This window comes from Delphinapterus leucas, chromosome 1, assembly GCF_059928025.1.
Source record: "Delphinapterus leucas isolate spDelLeu-1000000601 "Yukka" chromosome 1, BTC_Dleu_Yukka2, whole genome shotgun sequence".
NCBI lineage: Eukaryota > Metazoa > Chordata > Mammalia > Artiodactyla > Monodontidae > Delphinapterus > Delphinapterus leucas.
Window position 1 is genome coordinate 178455194 of NC_143129.1, and position 19112 is coordinate 178474305.

The following is a 19112-nucleotide window of genomic DNA, read 5'->3' on the forward strand; positions in this document are numbered from 1 at the left end:
AAAAAGGGGGAGAGAGTCAAATTGAAAGACAAATAGAAAATATTACCAACACAGTCAGATAAGAAAGAGAGCTATTTAAACAAATTCTGTACAAAGTATAGAATTTAAGTTGCTCAATCTCTCATTTCCCAACAGCAGCAGAGAGGAAAGTAGAGTAACACAAAATTCTACCTGTGGAGCGTACTGGAAGATTCTGAACCTTGATCCCAAAACTTTTACGGGGCTCATCTTTTTCCAGGGATGAAAGCAACTGGGAAGTGGGTGCTGGGACTGCTGCAGATTGAACTGATCGGGCTGGAGAGTCATCACTTGAACTACTGCTGGAATCAGTGCTACAGAAGGGGGGAAAAAAAACTTACGTGAAAAAATCAAACAGGAAATGAGTCGCATATAAAACTTCTTAAAATTAACAAATGGCAATAATTAAAAGGTCTAAATTTCAGGTCTGGGATTTCTAGACACCCTACCTTCTCCACATCTATTTCATACTCTACCTTCAGAAATGGCAGAAGACAGCAAATACCAGCCTGGGAATGTGGAAGTAAAAGTAACAATCTTTTATCACCACATGCCACCGAAAGACCAATGTTTCGTTCTGTGCAAAATCTGAACAATTTTTTCCAAATGAAATATGACTAGTAAACACAAATGACTTAAGGGTAATATTAATAGAATAGTGGATATATGGGTTTTGGATTCAGAGATCTCGATTCAAATCTTGGCTCAGACATACAGCATGTATCCTTGGACAAGTCACTTAACCTCTTGCTAAGCCTCAGTTTCTACATCTGTAAAATGGAAATAATAACACAAGGTTAAGAGTTTAAAAAAATAACACACAGGCTAACAGAGTTTGGAATATGACAGCAATCCATAAATGAAGTGGAATGCTCTGTTACTATTACTGTTACTACTACTACCACCACCGGCTCATGGGTAAATTAATCTTTAGGAAAAAATAGACATCCAAAATAATTTCCCAGGTAATTTTAATTTTTAAATTTTTGAAGGACTAATAAAGAAATATTATATAAGTTACTTGAGTCTTGTTAGTTTAGGCTCTTTGTGAATAATGTGGGAAATGAGAGGCAATGAAATTTAATTTCTCTCTTCAGTATAATACAAACCTCAAAGGGAGAGACCGTCACAGTTGAAAGACAAGGAGAAAATATTACCAGTATGGTCAGAACAAGTTTATTATGCCCAAGAACCATGTGAGAAATATTAAATTATTTCAGTACTGCATGTACAAGACTGCTATGGTTTTAAGTTCTTTTATAGCATTCTCAAATACATTAATAAAAAGCTATTTACAGGTTTCTGAAATTTTGCTTCATACTCTCCCCTCCTTGCTGAGGAAGGCTTAATCCTAAAAGCAAATAACATGGGGTGGGGGGCGGGGAGTGCAGGCAGTTAATCCACTTTAGGCACACTCCGTAGAGGACAGGTTCAACAGTTTTTGTCATTTGCGCCCAGACTACAGCTCTCACATCCAATACAAACTCTAAACCAGCCAGATGAATAAGTCTAACTCCAGGATCTGAGACAAATTTGCTATCGCTTTTTAAAAAAAGAAATACCATAAGAAAATAGAATTTACATAGCATTTTTATTTAGCTCTCACATGATAAGGCAAAAGATAAAAACTTTATGAAGTTACCAGAGCTTTCTGCAGTTTGAAACATAAAGAAATAAACCTATGCCAGTAAGAGCCAAAAGTAGATACCTGAGTTACAAAATACAAACTACTATGATAAAAGCCTCAAGGTAGAACCACAAGTCATCACTGCCAAGCCTCCTAGAAATGACTGGGTTTCAATTTTCCCATCAATAAATTTTTTTCCATATCATTAAGCAAAAGTAGTATTACTAGTACTAAGTGAATAGGACATTGTACTTTCTCAAATTAAGGGTTAACAAAATTAATTTATCTTCTGTTTTCAGCACAGAAAGAAAAAAATGTTCTACATGTATAACATACTCCAAGCAATACAAGATTATTCATAAGGCCACCAGATGACTACAGTATAGAATATGTATGTGACTTATCAATTTAATTCCAAGGAATCATAAAATAACCATTAAGGAAAACACTTTAATTACAATACCACCAATAATATATACACCAAAATTCCTTAGCAGTAGTAGGTAAAGAAGTAAACAAATATGGGCAAGAGCAGAATTTCTGGGTACTAAAATAATGAGCCAACAAAGTTCTGTTTAAGTCCATATTTTAAAAATGTAGAGGAATCAATGGCAGTAGTGGGTAAAGAAGTAAACAAATAGGGGTAGCCCTGGTGGCACAATGGTTAAGAATCCGCCTGCCAATGCAGGAGACATGGGTTCGATCCCTGGCCCGGGAAGATCCCACATGCCATGGAGCAACTAAGCCCGCGCGCCACAACTACTGAGCCTGCGCTCTAGAGCCTGCGAGCCACAACTACTGATGCCCGCGCGCCTAGAGCCCATGCTCTGCAACAAGAGAAGCCACCTTAATGAGAAGCCTGCACACCACAACGAAACGTAGCCCCCGCTCGCCACAACTAGAGAAAGCCCATGCGCAGTAATGAAGACCCAACGCAGCCTAATTAATTAATTAATTAAATTTAATTTTAAAAAAAGAAGTAAACAAATATGGGCAAGAGCAGAATTTCTGGGTACTAAAATAGTGAGCCAACAAAGTTCTGTTTAAGTCCATATTATAAAAATGCAAAGGAATCAATGGGAGCAATGATTTTAAAGTATAAAATAGTGACAGAAATTAGTTTTGTTATAAATGTCATCACACTTTTGGTGAATTCCCTGCTACCACACCAATTTTGAAACAAGATGTAAAATTTAACTGGCAGAAATATCTGTTGACCAATTTGAAGTTATAACTAAAAAGAAGGAAAGGTTTTTAAATAAATTATGAAGTGATAAAATGATACAACTTTTGAGTTCATATTTTAATATGCTAACCCAAAACTGCAATGTATATTTCCAGTGTAGTCTATTAAATGTACTATGGATTTTAAGGTCCTGAATCAAAACAGGGGCACAAATTTAGACCCCCAAATACTTTTTTTTTTGGCGGTACGCGGGCCTCTCACTGTTGTGGCCTCTCCCGTTGCGGAGCACAGGCTCCGACGCGCAGGCTCAGCAGCCATGGCTCACGGGCCCAGCCGCTCCGCAGCATGTGGGATCTTCCCGGACCGGGGCACGAACCCGTGTCCCCTGCATCGGCAGGCAGACTCTCAACCACTGCACCACCAGGGAAGCCCCCGCAAATACTTTTTAGTCCTATAAACTGAAAGAAAATCCAAATGCCCAGAATATGTGTGTCAATTTTAACTTTAAAAAATCCTTATTTTCAGAATCTTGTTAAAACAGAAGAGTCACAAGAATTCACCAAAACTTATGATATATAGTATTTTAGTTGTTTCTTAAAAGCCAGAAGTAGTTAATAAGAAGCTTTTCAATCTAAATTGTCTAAAGTAGTGGCAATGACGGTGCATCAACTAATAGTTTTAAGAAAGTGAACTTCAAATTTACCTGGCCACAAGAGGCACATGAAAATATCTCCAACATCGCTAATTATCAGAGAAATGAAAATCAAAACTACAATGAGGTATCACCTCACATCGATCAGAATGGCCAGCATCAAAAAGTCAACAAATAATAAATGCTGAAGAGGGTGTAGAGAAAAAGGAACCCTTCTACACTGTTGGTGGGAATGTAGATTGGTGCAGCCACTATGGAGAACAGTGTGGAGGTTCCTTAAAAAACTAAAAAGAGAGCTACCTTATGATTCTATAATCCCACTCTTGGGCATATACCTGGAGAAAACCATAATTTGAAAAAATACACGCACCCCAATATTCATTGAAGCACTATTTACAATAGCCAAGATATGAAAGCAGCCTAAATGTCCATGACAGATGAATGGATAAAGAAGATGTGGTATATTTATACAATGGGATATTACGCAGCCATAAAAAAGAATGAAATAATGCCATTTGCAGCAACATGGATGGACCTAGAGATTATCATACTAACTGAAGTAAGCCAGACAGAGAAAAACAAATATATGATATCACTTATATGTGGAATCTAAAAAAAATATGATACAAATGAATTTATATACAAAACAGAAATAGACCCACAGACACAGAAAACAAACTTATGGTTACCAAAGGGGAAAGGGAGTGGAGGGTTAATTAGGAGTTTGGGATTAACATATACACACTATATAAAACAGATAACCAACAAGGACCTACTGTATAACACAGAGATCTATACTCAATATTTTGTAATAACCTATAAGAAAAGAATTTGAAAAAAAAAGATATATATGTATGTATAACTCAATCACTTTGCTGTACACCTGAAACTAACACAACACTGTAAATCAACTTCACTTCAATAAAAAGTTTATAGGGACTTCCCTGGTGGCCCAGTGGTTAAGAATCCACCTGCCAATACAGGGAACATGGGTTTGAGCCCTAGTCCGGGAAGATTCCACATGCTGCGGAGCAACTAAGCCTGTGCGCCACAACTACTGAGCCCACGCGCCTAGAGCCTGTGCTCTACAAAGAGAGAAGCCACTGCAATGAGAAGCCCGCACAACGCAACGAAGAGCAGCCCCCACTCGCCACAACTAGAGAAAGCCTGCGTGCAGCAATGAAGACCCAGTGCCGCCCAAAATAAAAATAAATAAATTTTTAAAATAAATAAATAAAATAAAATAGACTTTGGAGCTTCCTCTCCAGAAGCAGACAACATCTTGAGGTATTTGGCTCTCCAAATATCATGGATGAAGATCTTTGTCTCCAACATGAAACCTTTATTCCATTTGCCTTTTTGCCTCTTGCTTTTGCTCTCTGTAAATGCACAGAAAGACAATGTTCCTTAACTCTGGCAACTGCCTCTAAATCTACCACTAAGGCCATAGCTCCACAACAAAAGTCCCTAAAATTTCTTGCTAAGGTGGTTTTGGATAATAGCATTGCTTTCGATTACTTACTGGCAAAACAAGCCATAAGTCTGTGCCATAGCAAAAACCTCCTGCTATAACTGGATCACACCCTCCGATACTATAGCAAATACAGGAAATTAACAAACAAGCCTCTTGACTTAAAACAGGTTGATGGCCCTTTGGGTACATTCTTTGCTTTATTTGATAAGAACTTGTTTGGTTCATAGGGAGCCCTAAGGAGCATACTCAGTCTCTTGGTATTATCCGACTGACCGTCATCATTATAATCTCCCTGGTGGGCTATGCTCTCTCAAGGGTCTTAAATTCATGTCTGTAGCCATCAGCAATACATCAGATGGTCTCACTGCACTTGCAGAGAAATAAGATAAACAATGAGATGAACAGCAAAAACAATTCTTCCACAAACCAGACTCATAACCTATGAGTTTCACAACGAGACAAAAACAACAACCTGATGGTGACCAAGAGTGGCACTATCACCAAATTTTTGGTTAAACTCTCCGATATGAGAGGAGGGCCAAAAGGAGGGGGGAATGTGTTAAATTAATTAAACAAGGAGACCATTAGACTGAGGTGGTTCTAATACCTTAGCAACCCTACATAAGCAAACTAAAACCTAAGCCTGCAACTGCCTCAAGGCTAAGAAATCAAACCTAAGGACAACCAATAACAAACAGCCAATGAGGCTTTTCCAAATAAGGCAAACGCTAAAGCTACAACTCATCAACTGATTTTTCTGCTTTGCTTTTCTCTGTAAAAGCTTTTCCCGCAGCTCCTGTTGATGGAGCGCTCCTAACCATTTCCAGTTTGGCGCTGCCCAATTCAAATAGATATTTGCTCAAATAAACTATTAAAATTTAAAAGGAAAGAAAAAAGTTATGGTGAATTAATAAAATTTTCAAATTGAAGTTTAAATTTCTAACATGGCAAATTTCAATAGATATTACAAAGTAAACAAAAGCTCAATAATTTAAGAATGTAAAAGGGTCCTGAGCCCAGAAAGTTTAAACTAAAAACAAAAACCCCACTAGCTTAGTAGGCATTCTGATGTGATCTTAATTCCATTTTCAACTCTACCACTTCTGATACAACCTGAATTAAGTCTCTGTCTTTTTTGTTTTATAAGAAAATCAGGAAGGAAATACTCAACTGTTCAGTCTGGTAAGGTACCACATTTTCCCTCTCTAAACTTTAATTTCCCTAGTGGGTTACCAGACCTCATGACCTTCAAAGGTCCTGCTAACTCTAGGGTTCTATGACTCTCCATCTACCTCCAAACCTTCCAGCTCTGACAGCTCCACACTGTCCAACAAGGGAGAGAGGGGACCCCTTACAACTTGGCCCCCAACTAATTTTCTAGTCGCTTATTCTCATTCCCTTGTCACTCTTTAACCTACCCACTAATGATCTGTCCACATAAGAGTACACCAGTTTTGGGAATTCCTTGGTGGCCCAGGAATGGCCACCAAGTGGTTAGGGTTCTGCACTTCCACAGCAGGGGGCATGGGTTCGATCCCTGGTCGAGGAATTAAGATCCCGCATGCCGCAAAGCGTGTCCAAAACAAACAAAAAAAGAGTATACCAGTTTCTAATCATGGGCACCCCCCTTTTTTTCTTATTAGATATATAAGTCCTTGGTTAAATTACTTCCTCTCTAATACTTCACTTTCTTGTATGTAAATGGTGATAATACCTATCACTTGTGAGGGGCTATGGTGAGAATTTAATGAGTTTGTGATTGTAAAGTACTTAGCACTCTACCTAGCATACAGCAAGAATATGAGAGCTCTTGTCCATACCTATTCCTATTGAAGACACCTTTCTGTCACTCCCTGCTTGCCCTGCCTTCGAGGATTAGCTAGCTCCAGTGTTAACCTCCTGCTCTGCAGCTGTTCTTGACATTCCCACCCCGCCCCATAGCACTCATTGATTTCTTAGTTGTGTATTTCTAAGCCTCTTTTACTACAATGTCTATCTCAAACCCTTTCACTCTGTATTATAACTACTCATTTACCAGCCTCCTAAAAGTCCAAGACTAGATTCATCTTTGTAAACAGAGCCTAGTATGGTGCCCATATGTAATGGATGTGTGACTCCAGAAAGTTATTGATTTGAATTATCCAAGCAACTGAAATTAATGCCTAGGAAAGTACACCAAGCTCAATAAAATGAAGGTATTAACTACATTCAGTATCTAAGAGTGAAATGAACATTTCTGAGAAAATATTACTTTGTTGGAAACTGCAAAGTATGTCTTTCTTCTTTAATGTTAATGGCTGTTCTAGCCAAGACTCTAGGACTTTGACATATATTAATAACCTGACTGAAAAATCACTGGTAACTGTAAAAACAAAAACACTTCATGGACCCTGTCATCTAGAACTTGGTAGAAGATGATTTTTTTAAATAGACATTTTTCTGGGATGAAAGCAAAAGCACAATTATAACACGTAAAACAGTGCTCTAAATATCTAACAAAGTCCAGAGTGTGGATTTTGCACTATTCAATTTCATTCATAAATCCTATAATTGTGAATACCTGCATCAGTGGCTACCAACTGGGGCCATTTTGTGCCCCAAAGGACATTTTTGGTTGTCCAACTGTGGGTGGGTGGTTAAGCTTACTGCCATTTAGTGAGTAGAAGCCAGGGATGCTGCTAAACATCCTATGGTGCAAAGGACAGCCCCACAACAAGGAATTATCTGGCCTCAAAAGTGAATAGTGGGGGCTTCCCTGGTGGCACAGAGGTTAAGAATCCGCCTGCCAATGCAGGGGACACGGGTTCGATCCCTGGTCCGGGAAGATCCCACATGCCATGGAGCAACTAAGCCCGTGCACCACAACTACTGAGCCCGCGTGCCTAGAGCCCATGCTCCGCGACAAGCGAAGCCATGGCAATGAGAAGCCCGCACACTGCAACGAAGAGTAGCCTCCCCCTGCCGCAACTAGAGAAAGCCCACGCGTAGTAACTAAGACCCAACGCAGCCAAAACTAAATAAAATTAAAAATAAATAAATTTATTATATTTTTAAAGTGAATAGTACCAAGGTTGAGAAACCCCAGCCTACATGACCTTCTTTGACCGCTTTCCCTTCTTCTGAAAATCCAACATGTTAATTTTAAGCTGCGATTCAAATGCAGGATCCTTACAGTCACTGTTCTTCCTTATTACTAATATATCACTTCATAAAAATCTTTGAATAAGTCCAAACTTACAGGGGAAAAAAAAAAAAGGTCAACTTCTAAAGATTAGACTGAGAAGAAGCTGGGATCCAAAACGTTCTGATGTCACTCGATTCTGGCAAACGTGACAAAAAGAGAAACTGCAAATAGCTTTTTACAGTATGTGTTTTGCCATGTCAATAGCAGGGTCAAAGTATTTGTAGACAAAACTATTTTAATAATTTTGAACAAATAATGGGTGAAATATATAGTACTGCTACCCCTACTCTAGTAAGGCTTACATCAATGGTAACTATTCCAATTCATGTTAAAATTGTTTCTCAGCTCAATAGCTTTGTTTACCCTCAAACTAGGGACTTAAGATGGTAGTTTAGTATCACAACTAGATTTTTTCTCATCAAGTACCATGGTCAGAGAATGAATAAAACTTCTATTCTGCATAAAGAGCTTAAGGGGGTATTTTGTCTTATAACTTTAAGACATTTTAAAATTTGCCTTTAAGAATGAAAACATAACAGCAAAAAAAACACAAAAACACCAATCAACCAACCAGATGCAAAAATGGGCATCTTTGAACTTGAACAGACATTTCTCCAAAGAAGACATAAATGGCCAAGGCACACATGAAAAGATGCTCAACATGACTGTTACGGAAATTCAAATCAAAACAACAGCAAGGGTTTCCCTGGTGGCACAGTGGTTGAGAGTCCCCCTGCCGATGCAGGGGACACGGGTTCGTGCCCCGGTCCGGGAAGATCCCACATGCCGCGGAGCGGCTGGGCTGGTGAGCCATGGTCGCTGCGCCTGCGCGTCCGGAGCCTGTGCTCCGGGACGGGAGAGGCCACAACAGTGAGAGGCCCACGTACCACAAAAAAAAACAAAAAAAAACCAAAAAAACCCCAAAAAAACCCAGCAAGATACCATTTCACACTCATTAGGATGGCTATTATCAAAAAACAGAATATAACAGTGTTGGCTAGGATGTAAAGAAACTGGAACCCCTGTGCACTGCTGGTGGAAAAGTAAAATGGTGTAGACACTATAGAAAACAGTATGGTAGTTCCTTAAAAACTTACAATTGCCACAATTATTCAGCAATTCCACTTCTGGATATATAACAAAAAGAACTGAAAGCAGGTACTTGAATAGATATTTGTTTACCCACATTCAGAGCATGTTTAACAGCCAAAAGGTAGAAGCAACCCAAGTATATAGCAAGAGATGACTGGATAAACAAAAGGTGGTATCTATATACAATGCAATATTATTCAGCCTTAAAAAGGAAGAAAATTCGGCCATACGCTAAAACTTTTATGAACCCTGAGGACATTATGCTAAGTGAAATAAGCCAGTCAGAAAAGGACAAATGCTGTATGATTCAGCTTTTTTGAGGGAACTACAGCAGTCAAATTCATAAAGACAGAAGGAATAGTGGCATAGCCTGGGGCTGGGGCAGAGGAGAATGGGAGTTGTTTAACGGAAAGATGAAAGGGTTCTAGAGATGAACAGTGGTGATTGCTGCACCACAAGGTGAATGTACTTAATACCACTGAACAGTACACTTAAAAGTGGTTAAAATGGTAAATTTTAGGGCTTCCCTGGTGGCGCAGTGGTTGAGAGTCCGCCTGCCGATGCAGGGGACACGGGTTCGTGCCCCGGTCCGGGAAGATCCCACATGCTGCAGAGCAGCTGGGCCCGTGAGCCATGGCCGCTGAGCCTGCGCGTCCAGAGCCTGTGCTCTGCAACGGGAGAGGCCACAACAGTGAGAGGCCCGCGTACCGCAAAAAAAAAAAAAGGTAAATTTTATGTTATTTTCACACACACACACACACACACACATACAAACATGACCTAAGAAGTAAAGTACAAAATGAACTGTTCTTCTTGGGACTTCCCTAGTGGCGCAGTGGATAAGACTCCGCACTCCCAATGCAGGGGGCCCGGGTTCAATCCCCGGTGAGGGAGCTAGATCCCCCATGCATGCTGCGACTGAGAGTTCACGTGCTGCAACGAAGGAGCCCATGTGCCACAACTAAGGAGCCCACAGGCCACAACTAAGACCGGCTCAACCAAATAACAAATAAATGAATAAATTATTTAAAAAAAAAAAACAAAAAAAACAAAAATGAACTGTTCTTCTCTTTGCGCCTTAGAAAAAAATGAGATTCCAAACCAGTCAATGTAACAGGCTACCTGCTGGGTTTTGTCAATAAGGCTCTGCTGAATCAAAAGGTCTCACAACCTGGCTTATCAAGGTAAAAGTTCCTCAGAAATTATTTCAGAGAATGAGTCAGCTCTAACTGGTGATTCTGCAACTACTGCAAAAGAAACGGGGAAAGCACTTTAGGACTCGACTGTATAAATGATAAACTCTTTAGAGCCAAAGTTAATGAAAAGTTGCCTAAATTCTTGGTATTTAGGATACTTATTGAGAAAAACTGTATTAATATATTAAACAGTGAAAATGCATTTTTTAAATTATGGAACCAATATTTTAACTTCAATTTTGTTTTGGTCCACATATTTCTCCTTCTATCATTAGAAACCACAAAGACTTCTAATGGGAAAAGATCTGATTTAAAAAATTATGACTAAATAAATTAACAGAGTGAAACTGACAACAGAGGAAGTTTTTTTCTCCTTGTTTTTTCCATCATTTATCTGTTTTTTTCTAATTGAAGTATAACTGATTTACAATGTTGTGTTAGATTCAGGTGTACAGCAAAGTGATTCAGTTATTTATATTCTCTTTTTCAGATTCTCTTCCACTATAGGTTACTACAAGATATTGAATATAGTTCCCTGTGCTATACAGTAGGTCCTATTGTTTATCTATTTTATATATAGTAGTGTGTATCTGTTAATCCCAAACTCCTAATTTATCCCTCCCCCCTCCTTTACCCTTTGGTAGCCATAAGCTTGTTTCTACGTCTGAGTCTATTTCTGTTTTGTAAGTTCACTTGTATCATCTTTTTAGATGCTACACATAAGTGATATCATAAGATATTTGTCTTTCTCTCTCCAACTTACTTTGCTTAGTATAGTAATCTCTAGGTCCATCCACGTTGCTGCAAGTGGCATTATTTCATTCTTTTTTATGGCTGAGTAATATTCCTAAGTGTGTGTGTATGTGTGTGTGTGTATAAGTCTTCTCTTAATAGAAACAGATAGAAGCAGAAAGAGAGCCATAATCCACCAGCAGTATTTTTTCCTTTCACTGCAATCAGTTTTTATTGCTGATATAAAAAAATAATTTATTTCCTAAGGATTTCTAAGTATAACAGAAAATCTAGACCTCAAAAAACTAACTTTTCTTGAGTTCTAGTGGCCTTCCCCTGTGAGCATTTATAAATATCAAGCATGCCTAAACCTTAGACAGGTACTGGCTCCATTTTACAGGTAGATAAGATTAAACATGTTCAGTGTTCATGGTCACTAAAGTGGTGATAAATTCAACCACAGTAATTAAAATAATTGGTTTTATTTATCTTCCTAGTCTAAAGTCCAATAGTTTACATAAATGAAGGAAAAAACAAAATCATTAAAGACAGGTTTTTAAAGAGCACCTTATTTTGGTGGAAAATACTGTTTAAAATTAAGCGTAAATATGCTATGTGTGGTTATGCACAAGTAACTCTTTGGGATGCAATTACAGCTACAAGTTAATGTTTTTAAGCTTACTACTATTTTTAGTAGAATTAAAAGGAATATGGAAATAGTTTACCTATAGGATGACTGCTGGATAATTAAAGGTTACCCCAAAAAAAGCCTGAAGGAATATTTTTCAGTCTTAAAAAGGAAGACAGGACTTCCCTGGTGGTGAAGTGGTTAAGAATCCACCTGCCAATGCAGGGCACATGGGTTCGAGCCCTGGTCCGGGAGGATCCCACATGCCGCAGAGCAACTAAGCCTGTGCACCACAACTACTGAGCCCACATGCCTATAGCCTGTGTTCCACAACAAGAGAAGCCACTGCAATGAGAAGCCCACGCACCGCAATGAAGAGTAGCCCCCGCTCGCCACAACTAGAGAAAGCCCGCGCACAGCAACGAAGACCCAACGCAGCCAAAAATAAATAAATAAATAAAATAAATTATTTTAAAAAACATGAAAACTTAGACCTAATTTTTAAAAAAATATATAGTTAAAATGGTAATTTCACATTATGTATATTTTTACCACAATTTTTTAAAAATTGAAGGCTTACAAGTTTTGGCATTAAAAGCATAATTTCGTGGTTTCATATCTAAGTATTCTGATAACAATAGCAAAAATGGAAAGCGGCTATGCTCTTATAAATCTATCACTAAGAATCGTGTGGCGTATTTGCTGGTGGGCCTTATGGGACTCTAAAAAATTCCCTAGTTAACTTTAAGAATTATAAGATGATGGGTTAGCAGAGACCTAGTCACAAAGTGCAGCTTACCATTTTTTTTTTAAAACATGTTTTTGGGGGCAGATATGTGACCATTTTCTGCTACAGACAGATTCTGCTAAGTACAAAATTCACAGAGGATAAAGTGAAAAAATTATTTTTCTACATATTCTGTGTCCAAAACACAGCCCTTAGGGCCAAGAGTACTTCTGTCTTAAATTCCAAAGAGCCTAGGCCTGCAGTGTCATTACATTCTTGGCAATCCCTTAAGACTCACAAAACCTGCTACTCAGGTAACTCAAAGCAAAAACCATCAAACATGCAGGTGCCCTAGAAGTAATAAGCAGGTATAACACACCTGCCTAAGGAACAAGAAATCTTTCTGTATGGCAGCAAAGCCCTTAGAACATCCACGGGATGGATGCCTCACTCAAGGGACAAACTCAGGAGAAATCTAAACTGTTAATTGTAACAGTGGGATTTCTTACTTCCTTAACCACATGCAGTATAAAAACTAGATATATTTCTTATATGAACAACTAAATGGTTTAAAAGGCATAAACCAAGAAAGCATACAGATCATGTGAAACCGTTTTGTTGTTGTTAAGTTCCAAATGGTTACGTACAAATGCCATAGCCTTTACCAAACCTGCAAGTAAATTTGAACTTTGGGTTTTGCCTTTTTCCAATTTAACTTTGGTGCTAATTACATCTCCTTACTATCCAGAATAAAAAAGTTTGCTATTTCCCTCTTCTGAACTCTTTGTTAAGGCAGCTCCATACTCAAGAGGATAGAAGGGCACCTAACTCCCCACCAGGAAGCCTAAAGCCACCCACTGTTTGATGCACTTGTTTAATTATTTATAAATGACTTCAAATTACTCACTAAGAAACTCCAACCAAAAGTCCTTCTACTTAAACAACTCCTCTGCAGTTTCTTCCAGTGGAAACAAACACAAAGCTACACTCCAAATGGCTCCAACCACCATGACACAGCACATTCTGGAAGCTACTGTGCCCCTCCCCAATCAAAAATAACATTCAAAGAACCATGGAACTCCCCAGGTGTGGTTACATAAATCATATCTAGAAGCAAGACGAGCATCTATAAAATGTGTGTCTTATTCTAATTCCAACACCAGAACTCCATGCTTGTTAATAGACACATTTTAAACCTCTATCAAAAGTATTAGCCATCGCTTCAAAATTACCTTCAGATTAAGGGGTTGTGTGTGTGGTTTTTTTTTTTTTAATTAAAAAAAATTACTCTGGTTAAGATGACTTAATTTTCTTCTTGGGGGATTACACTAATTTATTTGGGGACTTAAACATTAAAGTTTTTCAACAGCTGAGACATTCCCTTGGCCACCCTGGAAATCAACATGCACTTTAATATTTTAGCCTGACCAACCCTAAATTTGTTAAAGACAGAATCTGCAAAATAGTTCAATATATATTTTAAGCTTATAAGTCCCAAGAGCTTTTTCCATTAATCCATAATTTCAAAAGAGTAGAAGGGTGTTGAGAATAAAATAGTGGACTCTATTCTTGTAAACAAAATGAAAAGCAGTAAATGGACACACAAATTACTCCATGACATTCTATCTTGACAGAGCTCATTTCTATTCTGTGCTGTCCAACAGAAATTTAATAGAAGTCAAAAATGTAATTTAAAATTTTTAAATAGCCACATTAAAAAGTAAGGGACTTTTACCCACTGGTGGTCCAGTGGGTGAGAATCTGCATTCCCAATGCAGGGGCCAGGGTTCAATCCCTGGTCGGGGAACTAGATCCCACATACATGCCGCAACTAAGAGGTCCACATGCCGCAACTAAGAGGTCCGCATGCCGCAACTAAACATGCCGCAACGAAGATCACAAGTGCTGCACTAAGATCCGGCACAGCCAAAATAAATAAAATGTAAAAAGTAAGAACAGGTGAAATTTAATAACGTATTTTATTTAATGTAATATACTTGAAATATTATCTCAACATGCGGTCAACATAAAAACCAGTAATACTTTTTTTTTGTGTGCTATATCATCAAAATTCTGTATTTTTAAAAATAGTTCTACTGGGGCTTCCCTGGTAGCACAGTGGTTAAGAATCCTGCCAATGTAGGGCACAGAGGTTCAATCCCTGGCCCAGGAAGATCCCACACGCTGCGGAGCAACTAAGCCCAAGTGCCACAACTACTGAAGCCCATGCGCCTAGAGCCCATGCTCCGCAACAAGAGAAGCCACCGCAGTGAGAAGCCCACGCACCACAATGAAGAGTAGCCCCTGCTCGCTGCAACTAGAGAAAGCCCGCGCACAGCAACAAAGACCTGATGCAGCCAAAAATAAATAAAATTTTTAAAAATATAAAAAATAAATAAAAAAGGGGCTTCCCTGGTGGTGCAGTGGTTGAGAGTCCGCCTGCCGATGCAGGGGACGCGGGTTCGTGCCCTGGTCTGGGAAGATCCCACATGCCGCAGAGTGGCTGGGCCCGTGAGCCATGGCCGCTGAGGCTGCGCGTCCGGAGCCTGTGCTCCACAACGGGAGAGGCCACAACAGTGAGAGGCCCGCGTACAGCAAAAAATAAATAAAAGTATACAATAGTTTTTAGTATATTTATGGAATTATGCAATCATCACCATAATGTAACTTTGGTACATCTGCATTGCCCCAGAAAGAAACCTCATACCTATTAGCAGCACTCTCCATTCTCTTCCATCCTCAGCCTTGGTAACCACTAATCTACTTTCTGTCTCTGTAATTACCTATTCTGGACATTTTACATAAAGAGAATCATATGATTCGTACCATCTTCTTTCACTAAGCATTTTTTTGAGGTTCATCCATGTTATAGTGTGGATCAGTATTGGTGCACAGACTAGCCAAATTTCAAGCGCTCAACAGCCACATGTGGCTAGTGGATACAGTACTGGACAACCTAGTTCTAGAACCAGAAAGCTCCCCAATAAACAAGCATATCAGCCTTAAATAAGAGACCATGTTAGGAACTTCCCTGGTGGTCCAGTGGTTAGGATTCCAAGCTCCCAATGCAGGGGGCCCAGGTTCGATCCCTGGTTGGGGAAATAAGATCCCACATACCGCAACTCAGCTCAGGTGCCACAACTACTGAGCCCATGTGCCACAACTAGAGAGCCCTCATGCCACAACTACTGAGCCCGTGCACTCTGGAGCCCATGCATCACAACTAGAAAGAAGCCCACAAGCTGCAATGAAAGATCCCATGTGCCGCAACTAAGACCCAACGCAGCCAAATAAATAAATATTAATAAATTAATTAATTAAATTAAAAAGAGTGTAACTCAGATTCTTAGGAATAACCAACTCTGTTTTGCAAAATTAATTTTAAAATATATTTCACTATATTGTCTACCTGGAAAGAGGAAGTTCATTCATCCTACAAAGTAGACTTTTAGGAAGATGTTCCACAGAAATGACTTTATACAATTTGTAGCAGCAGGAAACCCTAACAGCATTTAGATTAAGTAATGACTAATAATTTAAGTAAATAAATTATCAGAGGGTGCTCTTTCCATTTTCTCATAGGAGAAGCAATCACAAAACTACCCTTAAGGGCTTCCCTGGTGGCGCAGTGGTTGGGAGTCCACCTGCCGATGCGGGGGACACGGGTTCATGCCCTGGTCCAGGAGGATCCCACATGCCGCGGAGCGGCTGGGCCCGTGAGCCATGGCCGCTGAGGCCGCGCATCCGGAGCCTGTGCTCTGCAACGGGAGAGGCCATGGCAGTGAGAGGCCCATGTACTGCAAAAAAACAAAAAAAAAAAACCAAACCCCCCCCCCCAAAAAACCACCTACCCTTTATAGATAAAGGCAAGCACTTAGGTTGTAGTCTAAGACACAGAATTTTTTTAAAAAATTAAGGAAAGGGTGTGGGTAATGAAATCTTGGCTAATTCTGAGCTTCAGAAAATGCTAATGTTTATTTTAAAATGAGAACACCACATTTTCCTTTAGTTCTGTGCATGGATGATCCCTTTGTTCAGGGCAGGGTAAAATTATACCATGACTTCTGAGAATGACCATAGAAGGCCTCCAAGTGAAAACAACCCAAAAAGGATAAAAGAGAACAACAAGGTCTCTGAAACTGCTCTGAGCAAACTTTCACTGTAAGTAAAAAAGACTAACAGAGGTTTCAATGTCATTCCAAAAGTTTAAAACATAAGCAAGGTTATAGGAACTTACATTTTCTATATAGCCCTGGCGCTGATAAAGACAAAAATAAATTACCCCTTTATTTGTGGCTTTAATATTTCTTAGTGACTTCTGAGTGTTCTCTGATCAGGAATTAGGCCACGTTTAACTCCCTTGTCAAAGAGGAAAGCTGACAGAGAGGCTATGCACAAAGCAGTCATGACACTAAAAAGATGCCAATTTAAGCATTTTTTTAAAGAGTTTGCTTCTAAATCAAATACAATCTAGCATAGCATTTTTAATTTTAAAGTTTGTTGTTTAGGACTTTAATGTGAATTACTTTTTGTTAATTTTTAAGGCAACATTTTAAAAATTTACTTCAAGGTTAAATTAAAACTCACAAGATACCAAGTCACAAGTTTACCCCAGAAACCTATTTTCATTCCTTCCACCTAACAATCAATCAAACCAAAATAAACTCCAGCACAACCCCAGCGGAAAGAATGAAAAGGGGCATGGGAGAGAGTTCTTTACTGCAAACAGACTAACAACTAAAAGCAAGTTCCTGGGGAACTTTGGTAATTAATTAATTTTTTGGTAATAAATTCTTTAATACTAAACGCAGACCATGCTGTGATGTACCCAAGCAGCAGCATGACAGAAGCTGTTTTTCAAGCCTTAGTTTCTAAGGGGCATAAGACAGAAAGTTACAGTTAAAGCAAGGGAGTAACAAGGGAAAGATGCATTGAAAATAGTAGCATTCACACCAGCTTCCAGCCTTCGGCTCCTCAATCCTTTATTTGAAGTGCCTCCTTCCCATGAACAAACCCGGGTTAACCGGCACCCACTTCACAGCCTCTACTCCCCTAAGCAGCCGGTCACAGTGCGCAAGCCCCGCTCCCTGGGCTGAGGGCCAGGCAAAAACTCTGGCAAAATAAGGAAGCCTCTGGGAGGTGGCAAGCAGCCAACTCAAACTGGATGATTCCAGTTTAGTCTGGTTTCAGTCACAAACAAGCAGTTCCTAGCTTTCCCCACCATATTCAGAGGCACTGGCTGCTCAGGCGGCACACAATGAACTCTCATTTATTCTCAGATCTAAGCCTACCTCATTCTCATTTCCCTAGCAGCAGAGGCTCGAAATGAAAGCAAGGTTCCCAGTACAGCAAATATGGGTCAGTCCCGCACTTGTTTCCGAAGCCAACTGCCCATTCCGCACAGAACGCTAAAACTGGCAACAACTACACCTCTCAAAAGCCTTACTGAAATGCTGTACTTGACAAAAAAGGAAAAACAGAAAGGAACTAGTCTGATTTATAAATCTCCATAATGAAAGTTAAGCCCACCAGAGCAATTAGAAAGCAAACACTTCCATTTTCCATATTTAGCACAAAAAAAGGCTTGGCTGGCTAACATGACCCCAAAAGGCAGAAGTGTGTAGCTTACTGCCCAGTAACAAACTATACAGTAGCCTACAAAGGAATGTTGCTTCCAAAATATGGGCTCTTCATTTTGCCTGCCACTGATGAGAATGGAAAAGACTACTACCAATAAAATAAAAATAAAAATAGGGACTTCCCTGGAGGTCAAGTGGTTAAGACTCGCGCTTCCAATGCAGGGGGCGCGGGTTCGATCCCCGGTCGGGTAGCTAAGATCCCACATGCCGTGCGGTGCAGCCAAATAAATAAATAAAAATAAAAATTTATGTATACATTAATATATATGGGGGGTGTATTTCTCTTCAAAGCACACACGGCTAAACAGAAATTATCTGTCTACTATTCATTATTATAGATAAGATCACCTTTGATGATAAAACTTCAGACAAATGTGTTTTTATGAGTAAGCACTGCAATGATCACCAAAAAACCCACTAATTATTAATTCCTTTAACAACTTTAAGAAACTGACTCTTACTTCACATATGTATTTGTTAAAACTGGTGCCATATCGGACAGCTTCTAGCACGTAATATATATCATAACAAATTATATAGCCAGGTAATAAAATGAGCATTCCTTCCCCCAATCAACATTCTAAATAGGCAGACTTTAAGAGAAATGGAAAGTACACTGTCACTATCACTCTGATACATGCATTGCAACCATATCCAATAACCACCGGGAACTACATTTTCAGCTTCATCCATGTTCTTCCACAAAGCTTCAGAATGACGGCAATTTTGAAAATTTTTCTATATGAATTTGAAAGGAAGTTCTCTCTCATAAACTAAATGAACTGCAAAACTTCCTCATGAAATCAGACAAAAGGATATTTGAATAAAATTCCCCCTCTAAGAAATCTAAAACATCTAGATCAGGACTTCCCTGGTGGCGCAGTGGTTAAGAATCCTCCTGCCAATGCAGGGGACACGGGTTCGATCCCTGGTCGGGGAAGATCCCACATGCCGCGG

At 39.3% G+C, this 19112-nt stretch overlaps 1 protein-coding gene across 11 annotated transcripts in view; it reads right to left on the reverse strand.

The window, feature by feature from the left end:
* Positions 1-19112, reverse strand: part of SPEN (spen family transcriptional repressor) — a 94666-nt gene that overhangs the window by 28549 nt on the left and 47005 nt on the right. For all 11 annotated transcript variants that reach the window (XM_089900563.1, XM_089900567.1, XM_089900598.1 and 8 more), the window contains one exon: positions 172-332. In XM_089900563.1, coding sequence (XP_089756689.1) covers positions 172-332 — 161 coding nt within the window. The remainder of the gene's footprint in view (positions 1-171; positions 333-19112) is intronic.